This window comes from Carassius auratus, chromosome 48, assembly GCF_003368295.1.
Source record: "Carassius auratus strain Wakin chromosome 48, ASM336829v1, whole genome shotgun sequence".
NCBI lineage: Eukaryota > Metazoa > Chordata > Actinopteri > Cypriniformes > Cyprinidae > Carassius > Carassius auratus.
This window is the reverse complement of record NC_039290.1, coordinates 2,647,624-2,668,288: the sequence shown is the minus strand read 5'-3', so window position 1 is coordinate 2,668,288 and position 20,665 is coordinate 2,647,624. Positions and strand designations below refer to the sequence as shown.

Below are 20,665 nucleotides of genomic sequence, written 5' to 3'. Positions count from 1 at the left end.
TTTTAACCATAACTTACCAAAACATTTTGGTGGATCTGGTTTAAAGGTTCCATCCTCAGAACAATGAAGTGTTGATTGTCCTATAAGAGTAAATCCTCTGTTACAGCTATAGGAGACTGCATCTAAATAATCGTAACTTTCCAAAGGCACATCTTTGAGTTGCCCATGTTCTATGACTGGAGGTGCTGAACATTTCACCACTAAAGAGAAAAACATGTCCAGGTGAATAGGCATTTATTTTCAGGACAAAGATAAAAACTGTTTTAATACAAATCAGGAATGGTTTTGTGCTCTTCAATATTTTTTTTTTCTCCAAATGTAAGAACTAACATACGTTCACAGAGAGGATCTCGGCCATCCCATCCCTGATTTCGGCATGTTCTTGTTATTTCTCTACCCGCTAACACGTATCTGAAAGCAATGATTCGCCTCTTACCAAATACTTAACACAGCAAACAATCTAACTTCTTTGTGGTTTAAAACAGACTATAATAGCATATATATATATATATATAAAATGACCTAAATTGTATTTCACTTACCCTTTGTCACAAACTGGTTTAGCCGTGTCACCAAATGAAATCCCAGTCATTTCATATCTCCCATAAAGGAAATTAGGAAGACTTCCACAGGATTTTCCTGTAATGTATTCAAGATATTGACTGATTTAGAATTGGTGCTTCTCAAATACTGTCAAATTGATGAGTAATAATCTATAGTGTTGCTTCATTACATGATACAGGGATTTATTCCTGCCGTCAGTGGGAAAACCCCTATGAGCTATTTAAAGACTTAAGCTATTTAATGACTTCTTGACCTATACCGTCCTTTTACGTATCTAAATGAGACCTTTTAAAATACAAATGTTCAAAGGCATTTTAAAGGAATTTACAAATGTACATTACTTAATAATTAATGACAGTACATACTTGTGCAACTGAGTCCCAGACTTGTCCACTGGTTTCCCTCACAGGTAACTGATCTAGATGCTGTTGAGTCAACTGGCATGTGTCCAATCACACACTCAAATGTTACACTGGATCCATCTGGGAATATTTGTGTCGAGAGATCGTTTGCTGATAAAATGACATTTCTTGATTCAAAAGAAGGCTGTGTACATTCCCCTGTGGAAAAACAACATGCGTTACTGTAATCTGTCACATTACTATTTAGATCATGATCATCATCATCATCATCATCATCATCATCATTATTATAAGTTCAACTTCTCCATTCTATTCTTATATTTGAAAACAAAAGAAAAAATTAAATAAGTATTATTTACTAATTTGAGGAAGACGTGCAGTTGAAATTAAATTACAATGCTTGAATTGGATCAGCTAATTAAAGTTTATTAACAGTTTTAACTTTTTGTTCATGTTGCTCATATTTTATCACAACCCCCCCCCCCCCCAGGTCATAAAACCGTGTCGTATTTCACCTCGTCCGTACGATTTTGAGATAAACTCACTCATGATGTGTGCATGGACACACGATCTTCGATCCGAGTTTGTACCGTGTACGCCCGCCTTTACACATCTGTGGAAGTTACTCTCATAAATCACTGAAAGCGTTATAGGGTGTAGGGAAAAAAATGTATATACTCTTCATGCCTGTTTCATGGAAAAATGTTTCCTGGGGTGCACTTATATTGTTAGTAAGATTGTTACATTTACAATTTGGAAATAAAAGGCATTTTTGCATATCCTGATTTTAGTCCTCTGGCTTGAATGCTCAGTTTGAAGGGGCGTGTCTGCTGTGGGACTCAGAGTAAACGCCAACTGTTGTGATTGGTGATTGGACAAGCCGGAATGAAAACAAGCCGAAATGAAATCGCAGTAGCGAAGCTATTTTTAAAATGTAAGGAGTAGAAAGTACAGATACTTGCATGAAAATGTAAGGAGTAGAAGTAAAAAGTCGGCTGAAAAATAATTACTCAAGTAAAGTATAGATACCCCAAATTTCTCCTTAAGTAATGTAACAAAGTATTTGTACTTCATTACTTGACCCCTCTGCTCAACCCCACGCCTAAACCATCACTATGAGATCGGGTATCATGGTCTAAAAACACCCTGATCTGGTAACTCCCATTACTTTCCTGCAGAGACCTATACTTGGAAGTGAGCGGTTTGCTCCGAACTTGCTTTGAAAAATTCTTAAATTGTAAGCCATAATTTTCTTTAAATTGTTAATAAATATTTGAACCTTGCTACAGAAAGCTTCTGAGCACGCACCTTTTTTATCTTAATGTTGTTAAATCCCAAAGCAAGACCATTATGAGAACATTAATGTATAGCTAATATTTTTATAATAAAATATAGATTCATAAGACAATATCATTCTATTTAGGAGGCTTGGATGTTGTGGAAATCGCAGGAGTAGTCGTAGGTGGGGCTGAAAATCAACATTTGCATTGGGTTAGGGAACTATAGAAATATGAGTACAAGAAATCCAGATAATCCCAGAAATAGTCACACTCTTAAATGAGTCATGAACTGAATGTTTTATTATTTTGTACCATTCTCCGAGGTCATCTTATTATGTTATCAAACATAATTTAGCAGTAATAGGCTGTTTTCTGTCCTGTTTTAACCCCCCTCATCGGCACGCTCTGTTTGAATATTCGTGGTGGATTGTAGATTTGGAAGTAAACGCCGACTGCTATGATTGTCTAACAGTTGAGTATGTTTGACAGCCTACATACTTCATAAATGGATGGTGCTGTGATTTAGGTTAAAAATGCATAAATACTAAGTTATTACATATCAAATGATCTGTAATAACAGACAAAGCAATAGTGATCATGTAATGAAAACATTTACTCACACACTCACAACTGTGTGGTGCAACACAGCATCATCTTTTGTATTTCAGCCGAAAATCTGGCAGTGAATTGTGCCTTGTTTGCAAATGAATCCGTATTATTTTACTAAATACTATTTATATACTACTGAATACTATTTTAGTTATTATCCCATTATTACTTATTTCTATCTTCTGAACTACTAATGTGATGTTAGCTAGACTCACTATAGCTCACTAAGACTTCCTCAAACAACAACACAGTAAGTATATGACAAATTTAATTCTGGGTGAACTGTTCCTTTACAAAAAGCAGTCATACATTAATAAAATAAATAATTTCAGTCTTACCGATGCATTGTGGTGGTTCAGGGCTCCATCCATTTCCTCTACACACAATATAAGCATCTCCTTTCAGTGTATAGCCGTCTTCACATTTGTATTCTATAAAGTTACCCTGTTTGTAGGGTGGTGATTTTCCACCAACTCTTTTTGCATTAGGAATTTTAGGTGCTGGACACCCATCTGGTAAAAGATTATTTAAAGGAACAGAACTGATCATTAAATATTTTATTCATTAACAGGAAGAAACTCACAAGACTTTTTTTCTTCATCTCATGACATTTTAACCATAACTTACCAAAACATTTTGGTGGATCTGGTTTAAAGGTTCCATCCTCAGAACAATGAAGTGTTGATTGTCCTATAAGAGTAAATCCTCTGTTACAGCTATAGGAGACTGCATCTAAATAATCGTAACTTTCCAAAGGCACATCTTTGAGTTGCCCATGTTCTATGACTGGAGGTGCTGAACATTTCACCACTAAAGAGAAAAACATGTCCAGGTGAATAGGCATTTATTTTCAGGACAAAGATAAAAACTGTTTTAATACAAATCAGGAATGGTTTTGTGCTCTTCAATATTTTTTTTTTCTCCAAATGTAAGAACTAACATACGTTCACAGAGAGGATCTCGGCCATCCCATCCCTGATTTCGGCATGTTCTTCTTGTTTCTCTACCCGCTAACACGTATCTGAAAGCAATGATTCGCCTCTTACCAAATACTTAACACAGCAAACAATCTAACTTCTTTGTGGTTTAAAACAGACTATAATAGTGTATATATATATATGTATAAAATGACCTAAATTGTATTTCACTTACCCTTTGTCACAAACTGGTTTAGCCGTGTCACCAAATGAAATCCCAGTCATTTCATATCTCCCATAAAGGAAATTAGGAAGACTTCCACAGGATTTTCCTGTAATGTATTCAAGATATTGACTGATTTAGAATTGGTGCTTCTCAAATACTGTCAAATTGATGAGTAATAATCTATAGTGTTGCTTCATTACATGATACAGGGATTTATTCCTGCCGTCAGTGGGAAAACCACTATGAGCTATTTAAAGACTTAAGCTATTTAATGACTTCTTGACCTATACCGTCCTTTTACGTATCTAAATGAGACCTTTTAAAATACAAATGTTCAAAGGCATTTTAAAGGAATTTACAAATGTACATTACTTAATAATTAATGACAGTACATACTTGTGCAACTGAGTCCCAGACTTGTCCACTGGTTTCCCTCACAGGTAACTGATCTAGATGCTGTTGAGTCAACTGGCATGTGTCCAATCACACACTCAAATGTTACACTGGATCCATCTGGGAATATTTGTGTCGAGAGATCGTTTGCTGATAAAATGACATTTCTTGATTCAAAAGAAGGCTGTGTACATTCCCCTGTGGAAAAACAACATGCGTTACTGTAATCTGTCACATTACTATTTAGATCATGATCATCATCATCATCATCATCATCATTATTATAAGTTCAACTTCTCCATTCTATTCTTATATTTGAAAACAAAAGAAAAAATTAAATAAGTATTATTTACTAATTTGAGGAAGACGTGCAGTTGAAATTAAATTACAATGCTTGAATTGGATCAGCTAATTAAAGTTTATTAACAGTTTTAACTTTTTGTTCATGTTGCTCATATTTTATCACAACCCCCCCCCCCCCCCAGGTCATAAAACCGTGTCGTATTTCACCTCGTCCGTACGATTTTCAGATAAACTCACTCATGATGTGTGCATGGACACACGATCTTCGATCCGAGTTTGTACCGTGTACGCCCGCCTTTACACATCTGTGGAAGTTACTCTCATAAATCACTGAAAGCGTTATAGGGTGTAGGGAAAAAAATGTATATACTCTTCATGCCTGTTTCATGGAAAAATGTTTCCTGGGGTGCACTTATATTGTTAGTAAGATTGTTACATTTACAATTTGGAAATAAAAGGCATTTTTGCATATCCTGATTTTAGTCCTCTGGCTTGAATGCTCAGTTTGAAGGGGCGTGTCTGCTGTGGGACTCAGAGTAAACGCCAACTGTTGTGATTGGTGATTGGACAAGCCGGAATGAAAACAAGCCGAAATGAAATCGCAGTAACGAAGCTATTTTTAAAATGTAAGGAGTAGAAAGTACAGATACTTGCATGAAAATGTAAGGAGTAGAAGTAAAAAGTCGGCTGAAAAATAATTACTCAAGTAAAGTATAGATACCCCAAATTTCTCCTTAAGTAATGTAACAAAGTATTTGTACTTCATTACTTGACCCCTCTGCTCAACCCCACGCCTAAACCATCACTATGAGATCGGGTATCATGGTCTAAAAACACCCTGATCTGGTAACTCCCATTACTTTCCTGCAGAGACCTATACTTGGAAGTGAGCGGTTTGCTCCGAACTTGCTTTGAAAAATTCTTAAATTGTAAGCCATAATTTTCTTTAAATTGTTAATAAATATTTGAACCTTGCTACAGAAAGCTTCTGAGCACGCTCCTTTTTTATCTTAATGTTGTTAAATCCCAAAGCAAGACCATTATGAGAACATTAATGTATAGCTAATATTTTTATAATAAAATATAGATTCGTAAGACAATATCATTCTATTTAGGAGGCTTGGATGTTGTGGAAATCGCAGGAGTAGTCGTAGGTGGGGCTGAAAATCAACATTTGCATTGGGTTAGGGAACTATAGAAATATGAGTACAAGAAATCCAGATAATCCCAGAAATAGTCACACTCTTAAATGAGTCATGAACTGAATGTTTTATTATTTTGTACCATTCTCCGAGGTCATCTTATTATGTTATCAAACATAATTTAGCAGTAATAGGCTGTTTTCTGTCCTGTTTTAACCCCCCTCATCGGCACGCTCTGTTTGAATATTCGTGGTGGATTGTAGATTTGGAAGTAAACGCCGACTGCTATGATTGTCTAACAGTTGAGTATGTTTGACAGCCTACATACTTCATAAATGGATGGTGCTGTGATTTAGGTTAAAAATGCATAAATACTAAGTTATTACATATCAAATGATCTGTAATAACAGACAAAGCAATAGTGATCATGTAATGAAAACATTTACTCACACACTCACAACTGTGTGGTGCAACACAGCATCATCTTTTGTATTTCAGCCGAAAATCTGGCAGTGAATTGTGCCTTGTTTGCAAATGAATCCGTATTATTTTACTAAATACTATTTATATACTACTGAATACTATTTTAGTTATTATCCCATTATTACTTATTTCTATCTTCTGAACTACTAATGTGATGTTAGCTAGACTCACTATAGCTCACTAAGACTTCCTCAAACAACAACACAGTAAGTATATGACAAATTTAATTCTGGGTGAACTGTTCCTTTACAAAAAGCAGTCATACATTAATAAAATAAATAATTTCAGTCTTACCGATGCATTGTGGTGGTTCAGGGCTCCATCCATTTCCTCTACACACAATATAAGCATCTCCTTTCAGTGTATAGCCGTCTTCACATTTGTATTCTATAAAGTTACCCTGTTTGTAGGGTGGTGATTTTCCACCAACTCTTTTTGCATTAGGAATTTTAGGTGCTGGACACCCATCTGGTAAAAGATTATTTAAAGGAACAGAACTGATCATTAAATATTTTATTCATTAACAGGAAGAAACTCACAAGACTTTTTTTCTTCATCTCATGACATTTTAACCATAACTTACCAAAACATTTTGGTGGATCTGGTTTAAAGGTTCCATCCTCAGAACAATGAAGTGTTGATTGTCCTATAAGAGTAAATCCTCTGTTACAGCTATAGGAGACTGCATCTAAATAATCGTAACTTTCCAAAGGCACATCTTTGAGTTGCCCATGTTCTATGACTGGAGGTGCTGAACATTTCACCACTAAAGAGAAAAACATGTCCAGGTGAATAGGCATTTATTTTCAGGACAAAGATAAAAACTGTTTTAATACAAATCAGGAATGGTTTTGTGCTCTTCAATATTTTTTTTTTCTCCAAATGTAAGAACTAACATACGTTCACAGAGAGGATCTCGGCCATCCCATCCCTGATTTCGGCATGTTCTTCTTGTTTCTCTACCCGCTAACACGTATCTGAAAGCAATGATTCGCCTCTTACCAAATACTTAACACAGCAAACAATCTAACTTCTTTGTGGTTTAAAACAGACTATAATAGTGTATATATATATATGTATAAAATGACCTAAATTGTATTTCACTTACCCTTTGTCACAAACTGGTTTAGCCGTGTCACCAAATGAAATCCCAGTCATTTCATATCTCCCATTAAGTATATCAGGAAGAATTCCACAGGATTTTTCTGTTATATAAATCAAGATATTGACTGATTTAGAATTGGTGCTTCTCAAATACTGTCAAATTGATGAGTAATAATCTATAGTGTTGCTTCATTACATGATACAGGGATTTATTCCTGCCGTCAGTGGGAAAACCACTATGAGCTATTTAAAGACTTAAGCTATTTAATGACTTCTTGACCTATACCGTCCTTTTACGTATCTAAATGAGACCTTTTAAAATACAAATGTTCAAAGGCATTTTAAAGGAATTTACAAATGTACATTACTTAATAATTAATGACAGTACATACTTGTGCAACTGAGTCCCAGACTTGTCCACTGGTTTCCCTCACAGGTAACTGATCTAGATGCTGTTGAGTCAACTGGCATGTGTCCAATCACACACTCAAATGTTACACTGGATCCATCTGGGAATATTTGTGTCGAGAGATCGTTTGCTGATAAAATGACATTTCTTGATTCAAAAGAAGGCTGTGTACATTCCCCTGTGGAAAAAACAACATGCGTTACTGTAATCTGTCACATTACTATTTAGATCATCATCATCATCATCATCATCATTATTATAAGTTCAACTTCTCCATTCTATTCTTATATTTGAAAAAAAAAGAAAAAATTAAATATTATATACTCAATCGAGGAAGATGTGCAGTTGAAATTAAATTACAATGCTTGAATTGGATCAGCTAATTAAAGTCTATTAACAGTTTTAACTTTTTGTTCATGTTGCTCATATTTTATCACAACCCCCCCCCCCCCCCCCCCGCCCAGGTTGTCAAATCGTGTCGTATTTCACCTCGTCCGTACGATTTCAGATAAACTCACTCATGATGTGTGCATGGACACACGATCTTCGATCCGAGTTTGTACCGTGTACGCCCGCCTTTACACATCTGTGGAAGTTACTCTCATAAATCACTGAAAGCGTTATAGGGTGTAGGGAAAAAAATGGATATACTCTTCATGCCTGTTTCCTGGAAAAAATTTTCCTGGGGTGCACTTATATTGTTAGTAAGATTGTTACATTTACAATTTAGAAATAAAATGCATTTTTATATCCTGATTTTAGTCCTCTGGCTTGAATGCTCTGTTTGAAGGGGCGTGTCTGCTGTGAGACTCAGATGCCGCGTTTCCACCGAAATTACCTGGAACATTTGTACCAGGAACTTTTTTTACCAGCAATTTTTTTCCCCCCAGACCTGTTGCTTTCTGCATTTCCACCACGGTGTTAAGTACCGGGAAGATTAGGCAAATAGTCTGGTGACGTAGGTCTGCGCGCGTTTCTCTACATAAAGTAAATTGATTTTGGACCTGCATCCTCTGTAGTTTAGATTTCACTTATTCGACTCGAGAGTGTGATGTCTGCGACAACACAAATCCGTTAATTCTGCAAACAGCAGCGTACTTCATAACTTCAGTCAGCTCGTCTTGGCTGCTGCAAATTTCCTCTCTGTATATTTACAATAAAACGAAATAGGATATCAAATACCACTGCCTCCTTTCGTTTTCATTTAAACATAATAACAGCTGCAGAAATGTACTTAGTTCAGGGATATGTGTATATACAGCCATTACAATGAAACAAAATATTATATAAATTTGCCTTTTTTAATATATATAGATCAATTGAATACAGACCAAAGAAAACCTGAGTACCAGGCCAAAGTCCCTAGTTCCTGGGTAAAGTTCCTGCGGTGGAAACGGGCAATGGCGATTCTAGGGGGTGGCCGGGGCCTTCGTCAACACAAGAAAGGAGAAATGCTGTCAATCAATGATGACAGCTGATCAACTGATTAAGGGGCCAGTTTTACATTTTTAACTAACACAGTAACGGTTGTACGGAGACTGAGAGATGATTTCTGCTCAGCGGACGTTTGGCCATGCTGGTCAGGTGACCCGTGAGATGAGCGCGCGCGCTGCACCTACTGCTGCTGGTCCGTGAAACACAGGAGGACGGTCACACAGAGTAGCAACGACAAAAACGCTGGAATCAGTCGATTGAGATGTATGGTATATCAATGTTTAGTTAGTGCTCTCTGAATGTGTAGGAAAAATGTATCTAGCACTAAGTAGCAGCTTAAAGTTGAACTACACTGCACTGGCTAGCTTAGTAGCCTGCAAACTAAGTTAAGCATTGAAGGTTAGAATACCGCCGGTGCAGCAGCAGTCTATCTGTTCTCCTCGAAATGTCTGTTTCCCTTTACGCAAACATAGTCAAGTCACCTTTATTTATATAGTGCTTTTAACAAAAAGGATTGCGTCAAAGCAACTGAACAAAATTAATTAGGAAAACAGTGTGTCAATAATGCAAAATGACAGTTAAAGGCAGTTCATCTTTGAATTCAGTGATGTCATCATCTCAGTTCAGTTGCCTAGTACGATCAGAACTAGCGTGCACAAGAAGCGAGACTGCATGTACGGCAAGTCAAATGGTTCAAAATATCGTCCTAAATCTTAAACTTGAAAATAGTTTTAAGAGGAGGGGTTTTACAACTCAAAAATTATTTCCTTTTTTTTCTTTCTTTTTTTTTTTTTTAGATTTATTACCGATTTCAGTGTGATGCTTGAGGCTTTGTCTATTTTGTTTTATACTGTCTTATACTTATTCATTTATGCTCATTTATTTTTATTTTTGTATTATATGCCTTGCTGTTGTTGTATTTATGTATGCACTGAAAGCTTAAAAAAATCTTTGTGTGTGGTGTGTATGCAAAACATACACTAGAATAAGTATACAATGAACCATAAAAGTTGTGTATAAATCAGAACCATATGCACACATGACAACTTTAATTCATAGTGACCCCCCCCCCCCACCTTTATTCAATAAACTATAAACCTGGTAAACAGACTCTGTGCCTTGGTCAGAAAGAATGATCTTTGTTGCCCCAAACCTGTGAAATAAATTAATGCAGTACACAACTGCTTCATATTTAGTCAGAATAGCATAGGCTATTTTGTGTAATGGTCAATAAATGTACTCATTTAAATTTTTGGTCCTGAACATGCATTTGTGACTTTCCCCACTAAATTAATCCTAGCTGTTAACATAACATAATCAGTTTATATGTCTCAAAGCAGTGTTGAAAAGGAAAATATTTAATAGCCTTTTTAACCATTTATCAATGTCTTGCTTTTTTCTAATTCTAAAATAAAAATTGTCTGGCCTCTTTTTGTCCAGCAGCCACTTTTTGTCAAGGGCGAGACTGGGACTCAGTTGCAGGTGCTCAAAAGGTCAGTTTATTAGATGTCTTAATTCCAAAAGGACAAAAAAAATAAAAATAAGAATTAACAAACAAAAACTATCCAGGAACAGGGCAGTCTGGAGCAGATCCAAAAGAGCCTCCTGGACGAATTCCACTTGGAAATCCTCTGATGCAATGCCCGGATAAACTGACAGGGAGGAGGGGGCGCTGTTGAGGCGGGGAACTGGTGGCGTGCTGTGGCGCGGCGAAGAAGAGGAGTGACAGCGATCGGTGAGCTCTAACACGGAAGGCTGGAGAGTAGCGCTGCCTGAGAGCAGGAGGAAGTGGGAAAAACAAAACTAGAGGATGAAAACAAAACGGGCACAATCTCTGTGCAGGCTAAACAAGAGATGTGGATAAAGTTGAGACATGGACGAGAACAACTCGACGATCTGACAACAGACAGCACACATGAGGAGACTAAATAGAGAAGGAGTGATTATCATAATGCAGAGCAGGTGATGGTGACCAATAACAAGATAATAATGAAACAAGAGGGTGGAGACGGGAATCACGGTGACACAGAAGCACATGGTAAGTGTAAACAACACACACTATGGGGAAAAACAGACAGATCAGCCCGGGGGCGTGACATTACCCCCCTCCCCAGGAGCGCCCCCTGGCGCTCCAGGGAAGGTACCACCACGCTGCCGGTTGAAGTCCTCGATCAGCGACCGATCCAGAATATCCCGAGCCGGGACCCAACTCCTCTCATCCGGACCATATCCCTCCCAGTCCACCAGATACTGAAATCCCCGACCTCGACGTCTGACATCCAGCAACCTCCTGACAGCGAAGGCTGGGGAACCATCCACTAGACGGGGAGGGGGAGGGTTAGTAGCAGATGGGTTAAGGCGAGAATGAAACACAGGCTTGACCCGAGAAACATGAAAGACTGGGTGTACCCGACCAAGTATGGGAGGTAACTTGGGCTTTACCGCCACCGGACTCAATACCTTGGTGATCTGATATGGCCCCATGAACCTGGGGGCTAACTTGCGAGAAGCCACCCGGAGAGGAAGGTCCTTGGTAGACAGCCATACTCTCTGACCACATACGGAGTGGGGAGCAGGAATACGGTGACGGTCAGCCGCTGCTTTGGTTCGTCTGGAAACCCGAGCCAAGGTTTCCTCAGCCCTCCTCCAGGTGCGGCGACACCTGCGGACGAAGGCTAAGGCAGACGGAACAGCAGCATTGGGCTCCTGTGAGGGGAACATAGGAGGTTGAAAACCAATGGAGCACTGTAATGGAGACATACCTGTGGCCGCCACTGGCAAGGAGTTATGGGCATATTCAATCCAGGATAACTGTTGGCTCCAAGAACTCGGATTATGGGACGTCAGGCAGCGGACAGCTTGTTCCAGAACCTGGTTTGCCCGCTCGGACTGCCCATTGGTCTGAGGGTGAAAACCTGACGACAGACTCGTAGAGGCCCCGATCTGTCGACAGAACTCCTTCCAGAACCGGGAGACAAACTGTGGCCCCCTATCAGAAACCACGTCCACCGGAAGGCCATGAATCCGGAAGATGTGGTCAACCACCACTTGAGCGGTCTCCTTAGCTGAAGGCAGTTTGGGAAGGGGGATGAAATGGGCTGCTTTAGAGAAGCGATCAACCACCGTCAATACTACGGTGTTACCCCTCGATGGTGGAAGACCAGTGACAAAGTCAAGGGCTATGTGTGACCAGGGGCGGGAGGGGATGGGTAAGGGGTGTAGCAGACCAACAGGAGGCTGATTAGAACTCTTGTTCTGGGCGCAAATTGGGCAGGCAAACACAAACTGCCTGACGTCCTGGGCCATGGATGGCCACCAAAATCGCTGGCGGATGACAGCCAGAGATCTCCGAACCCCAGGATGACAGACTAACTTGGATGAATGCCCCCACTGGAGGACTTCAGGGCGCAGCCCAGCCGGCACGAAAAGTCTACCCTCTGGGCACTCCCTCGGCACCTCTCTCTCTCGTATGGCTTCCAGCACTCTCCTCTCCACGTCCCAGGAGAGGGACCCTACCACAATTTCTTTAGGGATAATTGTTTCAGTAGATACACTGGTTCCTTTTGTATCCCTGTAAAGACGGGAGAGGGCATCAGGTTTTATATTTTTGGAGCCTGGGCGATACGAGAGAGAGAAGTTGAACCGGCCAAAGAAGAGTGCCCATCGGGCCTGGCGTGAACTCACCCTCTTGGCCGAACGGACGTATTCCAAGTTCTTATGGTCCGTCCAAACCAAGAAGGGCTGTGCTGACCCCTCCAACCAGTGACGCCACTCACCCAAGGCCAGCCTGACCGCCAATAGTTCCCGGTTCCCTACGTCATAATTCCGTTCTGCTGGGCTCAGGCGGTGAGAGTAGTAGGCACAGGGATGTACCTTCCCATCTCTGGGGGATCTCTGAGAAAGGACCGCACCTACTCCAATCTCAGAAGCATCCACCTCCAAAATAAACTGACTTTCAGGGTCTGGAAATGAAAGAACAGGAGCAGAAATGAATCGGGACTTTAGGTCACTAAAGGCCTCCTGAGCCTTCAAATTCCACCTAAACGGTACCTTAGTGGAGGTAAGAGCTGTCAAGGGTGCAGCAACCTGACTAAAGTTTCTGATGAAGCGCCTGTAGAAGTTGGCAAATCCCAGAAACCGCTGCAGTGCCTTTCGTGAGTCTGGAGGTGGCCACTCGGCTACGGCCCTTACCTTAGCGGGATCAGCTTTGATTCCCTCCGCCGAAATGATATAGCCCAGGAAGGGAACTGACTTGGAGTGGAAAACGCACTTCTCCGCTTTAACATATAGCTGGTTCTCCAGCAGCCGTTGTAGCACCTGGCGCACGTGTTGGGTGTGTACCTAAAGTGAAGGAGAGAAAATAAGTATTTCATCTAGGTACACAAAGACAAACTTGTTAACCATGTCTCGCAACACGTCATTAACCAGGGCCTGGAAGACAGCTGGGGCATTTGTCAGGCCAAAGGGTAGCACCCGGTACTCATAATGTCCCGAAGGAGTGATGAATGCTGTCTTCCACTCATCCCCCTCTCGAATCCGAACCAGGTGATAAGCATTACGGAGGTCCAACTTACTGAAGACCTTGGCTCCCTGCAAAAGTTCAAAGGCAGATGACATTAAGGGCAGGGGGTACCTATTCTTAATGGTAATGTCATTCAAACCTCTGTAATCAATACAAGGGCGCAAGGAGCCGTCCTTCTTCTTAACAAAGAAAAACCCTGCGCCAGCAGGAGACGAGGAGGGACGTGGGGAGGTGGGTTGTTGGCATGAGGCTCAGGATCATGACGGGTAGAGGAAAGGCTAGTGGGGTCCTCCGATCTTGCAGATGTCTGTCTCCGAAGTTCCTGGAGCAGGGCAGTCAGCTCCGACAACTTGGCATTAAGGAACTCAACCTCCCGCGACGTGGATGTTAGCTGGGAGGCATGTTGGCCCAAGAGAATGCCCTGCTGGGTGACGGCTGATCTGAGGGGATCTGCACCTGCTGAGTCCATGGTGGTCAGATCGTTCTGTCAAGGGCGAGACTGGGACTCAGTTGCAGGTGCTCAAAAGGTCAGTTTATTCCACTTGGAAATCCTCTGATGCAATGCCCGGATAAACTGACAGGGAGGCGGGGACGCTGTTGAGGCGGGGAACTGGTGGCGCGCTGTGGCGCGGCGAAGAAGAGGAGTGACAGTGATCGGTGAGCTCTAACACGGAAGGCTGGAGAGTAGCGCTGCCTGAAAGCAGGAGGAAGTGGGAAAAAACAAAACTAGAGGATGAAAACAAAACGGGCACAATCTCTGTGCAGGCTTAACAAGAGATGTGGATAAAGTTGACAACTCGACGATCTGACAACAGACAGCACACATGAGGAGACTAAATAGAGAAGGAGTTATTATCATAATGCAGAGCAGGTGATGGTGACCAATAACAAGATAATAATGAAACAAGAGGGTGAAGACGGGCACCACGGTGACACAGAAGCACATGGTAAGTGTAAACAACACACACTATGGGGAAAAACAGGCAGATCAGCCCGGGGGCGTGACACTTTTCTTCTAAACTTTACATTGTTTTCTGAGGATTAACTTTGCCATCTATTGAAATAGCTTTATTGTTAAAATCTAAACAAATAACCTTCAATGAGGTTCTAAAGGCCTGATTGAAGGAATATACCTATATAAACCGAAATTAGAAAACAGGTCATTGTCCATGTGCTAGTTGCTTTAAGTCATTTAAGTATAGTTTCTTGACAAGCACTGACTTTTTGTTATTATAAAGTGTTGGTGTATCATTATACTCACTTTACTATGAAAAAATGTGTTAGTGTAGAGAAGTTGCTTACCATTAACTTGGAAATTGGAGGACATATGCAAGTTAAATATTTCTGCTCTTTTTTTTAAGACATGGATAGATACCTTGAGTTTTGTAATTTAGAATTTCCTCATATAGGTTTGATCTATATGAACTATATTCCACTGTATCAGTAAGAAGGTAAACAGATTAATCATAGAATATTAGTTAAAATGTATTGTTGCTCTATATTGAAACGTCAGCATTTGGACATCAGACAGATTACACTAATTTGCAATGGAAAAATTAAACTGCAAAAACTCGGACATAAGACAAAAACAAAGGAACAACTGCAAGATGAAGAAAAATAATAATAGAACATTAACTGGAGTGTGAGAATCATTTTACTATGCTGCAGTGTAGCAAGAGATTTGTCCCTTTTTGCTTTCCTTACATCCAGTTGTGTTTGGTGTATTTGCAGGCGGCACGATTTAGGCTACTTTGGGGCAATGTTTGATAAAATATTTGGTTGGGTTTATTACACAGACCTTGCAACCCGAGGGGAAACAAGAATTCCAGAGGGGAACAGAATCAACTGCTGCACCATGAAAAGCATTAAAGGGCTGTTTAAAGTCTTTTAGTCTTGAAGATGTCTACATCTAAGTCATGAAATCACAGAAAAGGCGATTAAAGCTGCAAACTGTGCGTGTATAAGCAGCAAACCACGTATCTCAAATGCATGTTATATATTGCATGTTAAATATAGCCTATTCTGCAATTCGAGGTCACAATATCAGACATAAGTTGATTTGTATTTTTTTATTAGTAATTTAATTTTATAGTACAGTGCACTTATACTATAAAATATGCGAAAATTAAACCATTTAAATGCATAAACAAATTCGACTGTTATGTTGATTTCTGGCCTTTTTCACATTTTTTTTTTAATCATTGCACGCCTCATCCATGATTAATGTTGGAGAAAAAGCATTTACAAGTTTTGAGAAGCTGAATGAGCAATAAAGTTAAAGTGAGCCCCTTTTTTAAAATACCTGGAGGTGAGGAATAATAAAAAATGTTCATATTCACCCAGTGTTACTTGATCTAAGTCGTAAATTGCAATCTCAATTCAGTTAAGTAGAAATTAATTGTACTAAGTTGTGTTTAAGGCACTAAAATAGCCCATTATGCCTACATTATAGTCAAACACATTTTTTATATAAAATGATTAAGATTTCTGTGCCACCCCAGACTGGTTGCTGGCCCTTACTTGGCCACCCCTATAAAAACATCCTGGCTTCGCCACTGGAAACGGGGCAAGAGTAAATGCCAACTGTTGTGATTAGATGACATCTTTGCATTCGAAATGCGCATTTTATCTGGAACCCCTCTCAAATTCTTTTACTACATTTTTATTTACTATTACAGCTCTCGAGATTAACGAATCGTGGAAGTTTTGATTATAGCATTATTTTGTAGATCTTTTCTCATCACATGAAAGGCTGAAGCGATGAGCAGATCGAATCCAGATCGTAAAAGTCTATTTGTAAACCCTGTGCTGACATTGTGACTGAATTAAATGTAAAAAAATTAACTGAATCCAATTTCAAACAGAGAAAGGGAAGGTAGGCAGAAAAGGACACCCAGGGCTTGGCTTACACCTATCGAAATTTCTAGCCACCGGGGGACCATAGACATGCTAGGGGAACTCATATTAATGTTAAAAACTTCATAACATGAAATTTTCATGTCATGGGCCCTTTAATTGGCTTATTATGGGTTTGATTTCTAGTGAGAGCTGGCAACCCTGTTAATGTGACATTAATATTTGTGTATGGTATTTCCGGAAGACAAGACTGTAAATGTTAAATCCATCTGGTGAAGGTTAATTTTCTACGCTGCAATTAGATTATCTTCTTGCTAAAACATATACGTCAAAAGATACAACGTTTTAAGTGTCGTAGTAATCGTAGTTAAAATTCATTAAAGATAGCTAGATAGATAACCTACTCACCTCGAACATGTTCACAGATCATAAGATAAGCAAGAAGAGCAATACTGGGACACAGCACCTTACAGCCCATCTTGTTTATGTCGGTGAACGCCTGCTCCAAACAAAAGGTCAATGTTATTTGTTTGTTTTTTCGCAACTAATAAAGACATCTTAGCGTAAGGAACTTTTTTTTTTTAATATGTAGACCTACTCTTTAAATAAATAAACGTCAACACATTCAGTACAACAACAACTACAAATATAGCCTACGAAAGGGTTTAACATGCCATATCATTAGACAACTTATACATGCTTTGAACGAATGCAAAATAATATGCTGAGTTAATCAACAAAGTTTCGTTTAATTTTCTTATAAGGATAACGTTGTTCGTTACGCCAAAATAATGTGCTGTTACGAAGCGCACAGAAAGGGCTTTATCTGTTAATTTAATAGTCGATGACAGAACTGTAACTCGACACATTTAAAATACCATTGTGAAATAAATGAATTCACATAAGATAAAATAATGTATTCATATCTTTTGTGTTTTCTTCTTCTGGATAATTTATTTTAATAATGGCGAGGACCTTACGGTATTTATATTACTCTAGAGAAGCGAAAATCAAATCGTTTTTTTAAGCAACCTCAGCCTACCTTCGGGTGTTTTTAGAAGATTCGTCGGTGTTCTGTGCTGGATTCAAACTGAGTCTAAACTAAAGTCCAGTTCAACTACGGGTAGAGATTAACAATTGCTTCTCAACAGTTGTGTCCCAAAGTTGAGTGAACACACTTCGAAGACCAGTCCTTCAAAGTGCATGAAGGGCACTTTTCTGTGCGTGAGAGACGCAATGGCGATTCTAGGGGGTGTCTTGGGGTGGCCGGGGCCACCCCTGAAAGCTCATTGGCCACCCCTGTGGCCACCCCAGATCTGATGAGACTTAGGTCTCTGCAGAGCAAAAGTGGGCGTTTATCACCATGTGGGTGGTTTAAAACTGCTGGGTGTTTCTGAATCATGCAATCTAAATGATCCCCCTTACCCAACCCCACCCCTAAAACTAACGTCACTACTACATCAACCAATCAGGTATCATGGTGTAAAAACACCTTGATCTTGTAACTCCCATTACTTTCCTGCAGAGACCTATACTTGGATCTGATAGCTAGTTGGTCAAGTTCGTCAACACAAGAAAGGAGAAATGCTGTCAATCAATGATGACAGCTGATCAACTGATTAAGGGCCAATTTTACATTTTTAACTAACACAGTAACGGTTGTACGGAGACTGAGAGATGATTTCTGCTAAGCGGACGTTTGGCCATGCTGGTCAGGTGACCCGTGAGATGAGCGCGCGCGCTGCACCTACTGCTGCTGGTCCGTGAAACACAGGAGGACAGTCACACAGAGTAGCAACGACAAAAACGCTGGAATCAGTCGATTGAGATGTATGGTATATCAATGTTTAGTTAGTGCTCTCTGAATGTGTAGGAAAAATGTATCTAGCACTAAGTAGCAGCTTAAAGTTGAACTACACTGCACTGGCTAGCTTAGTAGCCTGCAAACTAAGTTAAGCATTGAAGGTTAGAATACCGCCGGTGCAGCAGCAGTCTATCTGTTCCCCTCGAAATGTCTGTTTCCCTTTACGCAAACATAGTCAAGTCACCTTTATTTATATAGTGCTTTTAACAAAAAGGATTGCGTCAAAGCAACTGAACAAAATTAATTAGGAAAACAGTGTGTCAATAATGCAAAATGACAGTTAAAGGCAGTTCATCTTTGAATTCAGTGATGTCATCATCTCAGTTCAGTTGCCTAGTACGATCAGAACTAGCGTGCACAAGAAGCGAGACTGCATGTACGGCAAGTCAAATGGTTCAAAATACCGTCCTAAATCTTAAACTTGAAAATAGTTTTAAGAGGAGGGGTTTTACAACTCAAAAATTATTTCCTTTTTTTTTTCTTTTTTTTTTCTTTTTAGATTTATTACCGATTTCAGTGTGATGCTTGAGGCTTTGTCTATTTTGTTTTATACTGTCTTATACTTATTCATTTATGCTCATTTATTTTTATTTTTGTATTATATGCCTTGCTGTTGTTGTATTTATGTATGCACTGAAAGCTTAAAAAAATCTTTGTGTGTGGTGTGTATGCAAAACATACACTAGAATAAGTATACAATGAACCATAAAAGTTGTGTATAAATCAGAACCATATGCACACATGACAACTTTAATTCATAGTGACCCCCCCCCCCCCCACCTTTATTCAATAAACTATAAACCTGGTAAACAGACTCTGTGCCTTGGTCAGAAAGAATGATCTTTGTTGCCCCAAACCTGTGAAATAAGTTACTGCAGTACACAACTGCTTCATATTTAGTCAGAATAGCATAGGCTATTTTATGTAATGGTCAATAAATGTACTCATTTAAATTTTTGGTCCTGAACATGCATTTGTGAATTTCCCCACTAAATTAATCCTAGCTGTTAACATAACATAATCAGTTTATATGTCTCAAAGCAGTGTTGAAAAGGAAAATATTTAGTAGCCTTTTTAACCATTTATCAATGTCTTGCTTTTGTCTAATTCTAAAATAAAAATTGTCTGGCCTCTTTTTGTCCAGCAGCCGCTTTTCTTCTAAACTTTGCATTGTTTTCTGAGGATTAACTTTGCCATCTATTGAAATAGCTTTATTGTTAAAATCTAAACAAATAACCTGCAATGAGGTTCTAAAGGCCTGATTGAAGGAATATACCTATATAAACCGAAATTAGAAAACAGGTCATTGTCCATGTGCTAGTTGCTTTAAGTCATTTAAGTATAGTTTCTTGACAAGCACTGACTTTTTGTTATAATAAAGTGTTGGTGTATCATTATACTCACTTTACTATGAAAAAATGTGTTACTGTAGAGAAGTTGCTTACCATTAACTTGGAAATTGGAGGACATATGCAAGTAAAATATTTCTGCTATTTTTTTTAAGACATTGATAAATACCTTGAGTTTTGTAATTTAGAATTTCCTCATATAGGTTTGATCTATATGAACTATATTCCACTGTATCAGTAAGAAGGTAAACAGATTAATCATAGAATATTAGTTAAAATGTATTGTTGCTCTATATTGAAACGTCAGCATTTGGACATCAGACAGATTACACTAATTTGCAATGGAAAAATTAAACTGCAAAAACTCGGACATAAGACAAAAACAAAGGAACAACTGCAAGATGAAGAAAAATAATAATAGAACATTAACTGGAGTTTGAGAATCATTTTACTATGCTGCAGTGTAGCAAGAGATTTGTCCCTTTTTGCTTTCCTTACATCCAGTTGTGTTTGGTGTATTTGCAGGCGGCACGATTTAGGCTACTTTGGGGCAATGTTTGATAAAATATTTGGTTGGGTTTATTACACAGACCTTGCAACCCGAGGGGAAACAAGAATTCCAGAGGGGAACAGAATCAACTGCTGCACCATGAAAAGCATTAAAGGGCTGTTTAAAGTCTTTTAGTCTTGAAGATGTCTACATCTAAGTCATGAAATCACAGAAAAGGCGATTAAAGCTGCAAACTGTGCGTGTATAAGCAGCAAACCACGTATCTCAAATGCATGTTATATATTGCATGTTAAATATAGCCTATTCTGCAATTCGAGGTCACAATATCAGACATAAG

The 20,665-nt window shown here is 39.1% G+C and overlaps 1 protein-coding gene across 4 annotated transcripts in view; it reads right to left on the bottom strand.

Annotated features, from left to right (window-relative positions):
• The window catches only part of LOC113065508 (complement factor H), a 93,857-nt gene that overhangs the window by 34,958 nt on the left and 38,234 nt on the right, over positions 1-20,665 (bottom strand). For all 4 annotated transcript variants that reach the window (XM_026236797.1, XM_026236798.1, XM_026236799.1 and 1 more), the window contains exons 8-21: positions 7,776-7,970; positions 7,388-7,484; positions 7,180-7,256; positions 6,863-7,045; positions 6,574-6,747; positions 4,355-4,549; positions 3,968-4,064; positions 3,760-3,836; positions 3,443-3,625; positions 3,154-3,327; positions 930-1,124; positions 543-639; positions 335-411; positions 18-200 (exon numbers count right to left, since the gene is read on the bottom strand). In XM_026236797.1, the coding sequence (XP_026092582.1) occupies positions 18-200; positions 335-411; positions 543-639; positions 930-1,124; positions 3,154-3,327; positions 3,443-3,625; positions 3,760-3,836; positions 3,968-4,064; positions 4,355-4,549; positions 6,574-6,747; positions 6,863-7,045; positions 7,180-7,256; positions 7,388-7,484; positions 7,776-7,970 (2,004 nt within the window). The remainder of the gene's footprint in view (positions 1-17; positions 201-334; positions 412-542; positions 640-929; positions 1,125-3,153; positions 3,328-3,442; positions 3,626-3,759; positions 3,837-3,967; positions 4,065-4,354; positions 4,550-6,573; positions 6,748-6,862; positions 7,046-7,179; positions 7,257-7,387; positions 7,485-7,775; positions 7,971-20,665) is intronic.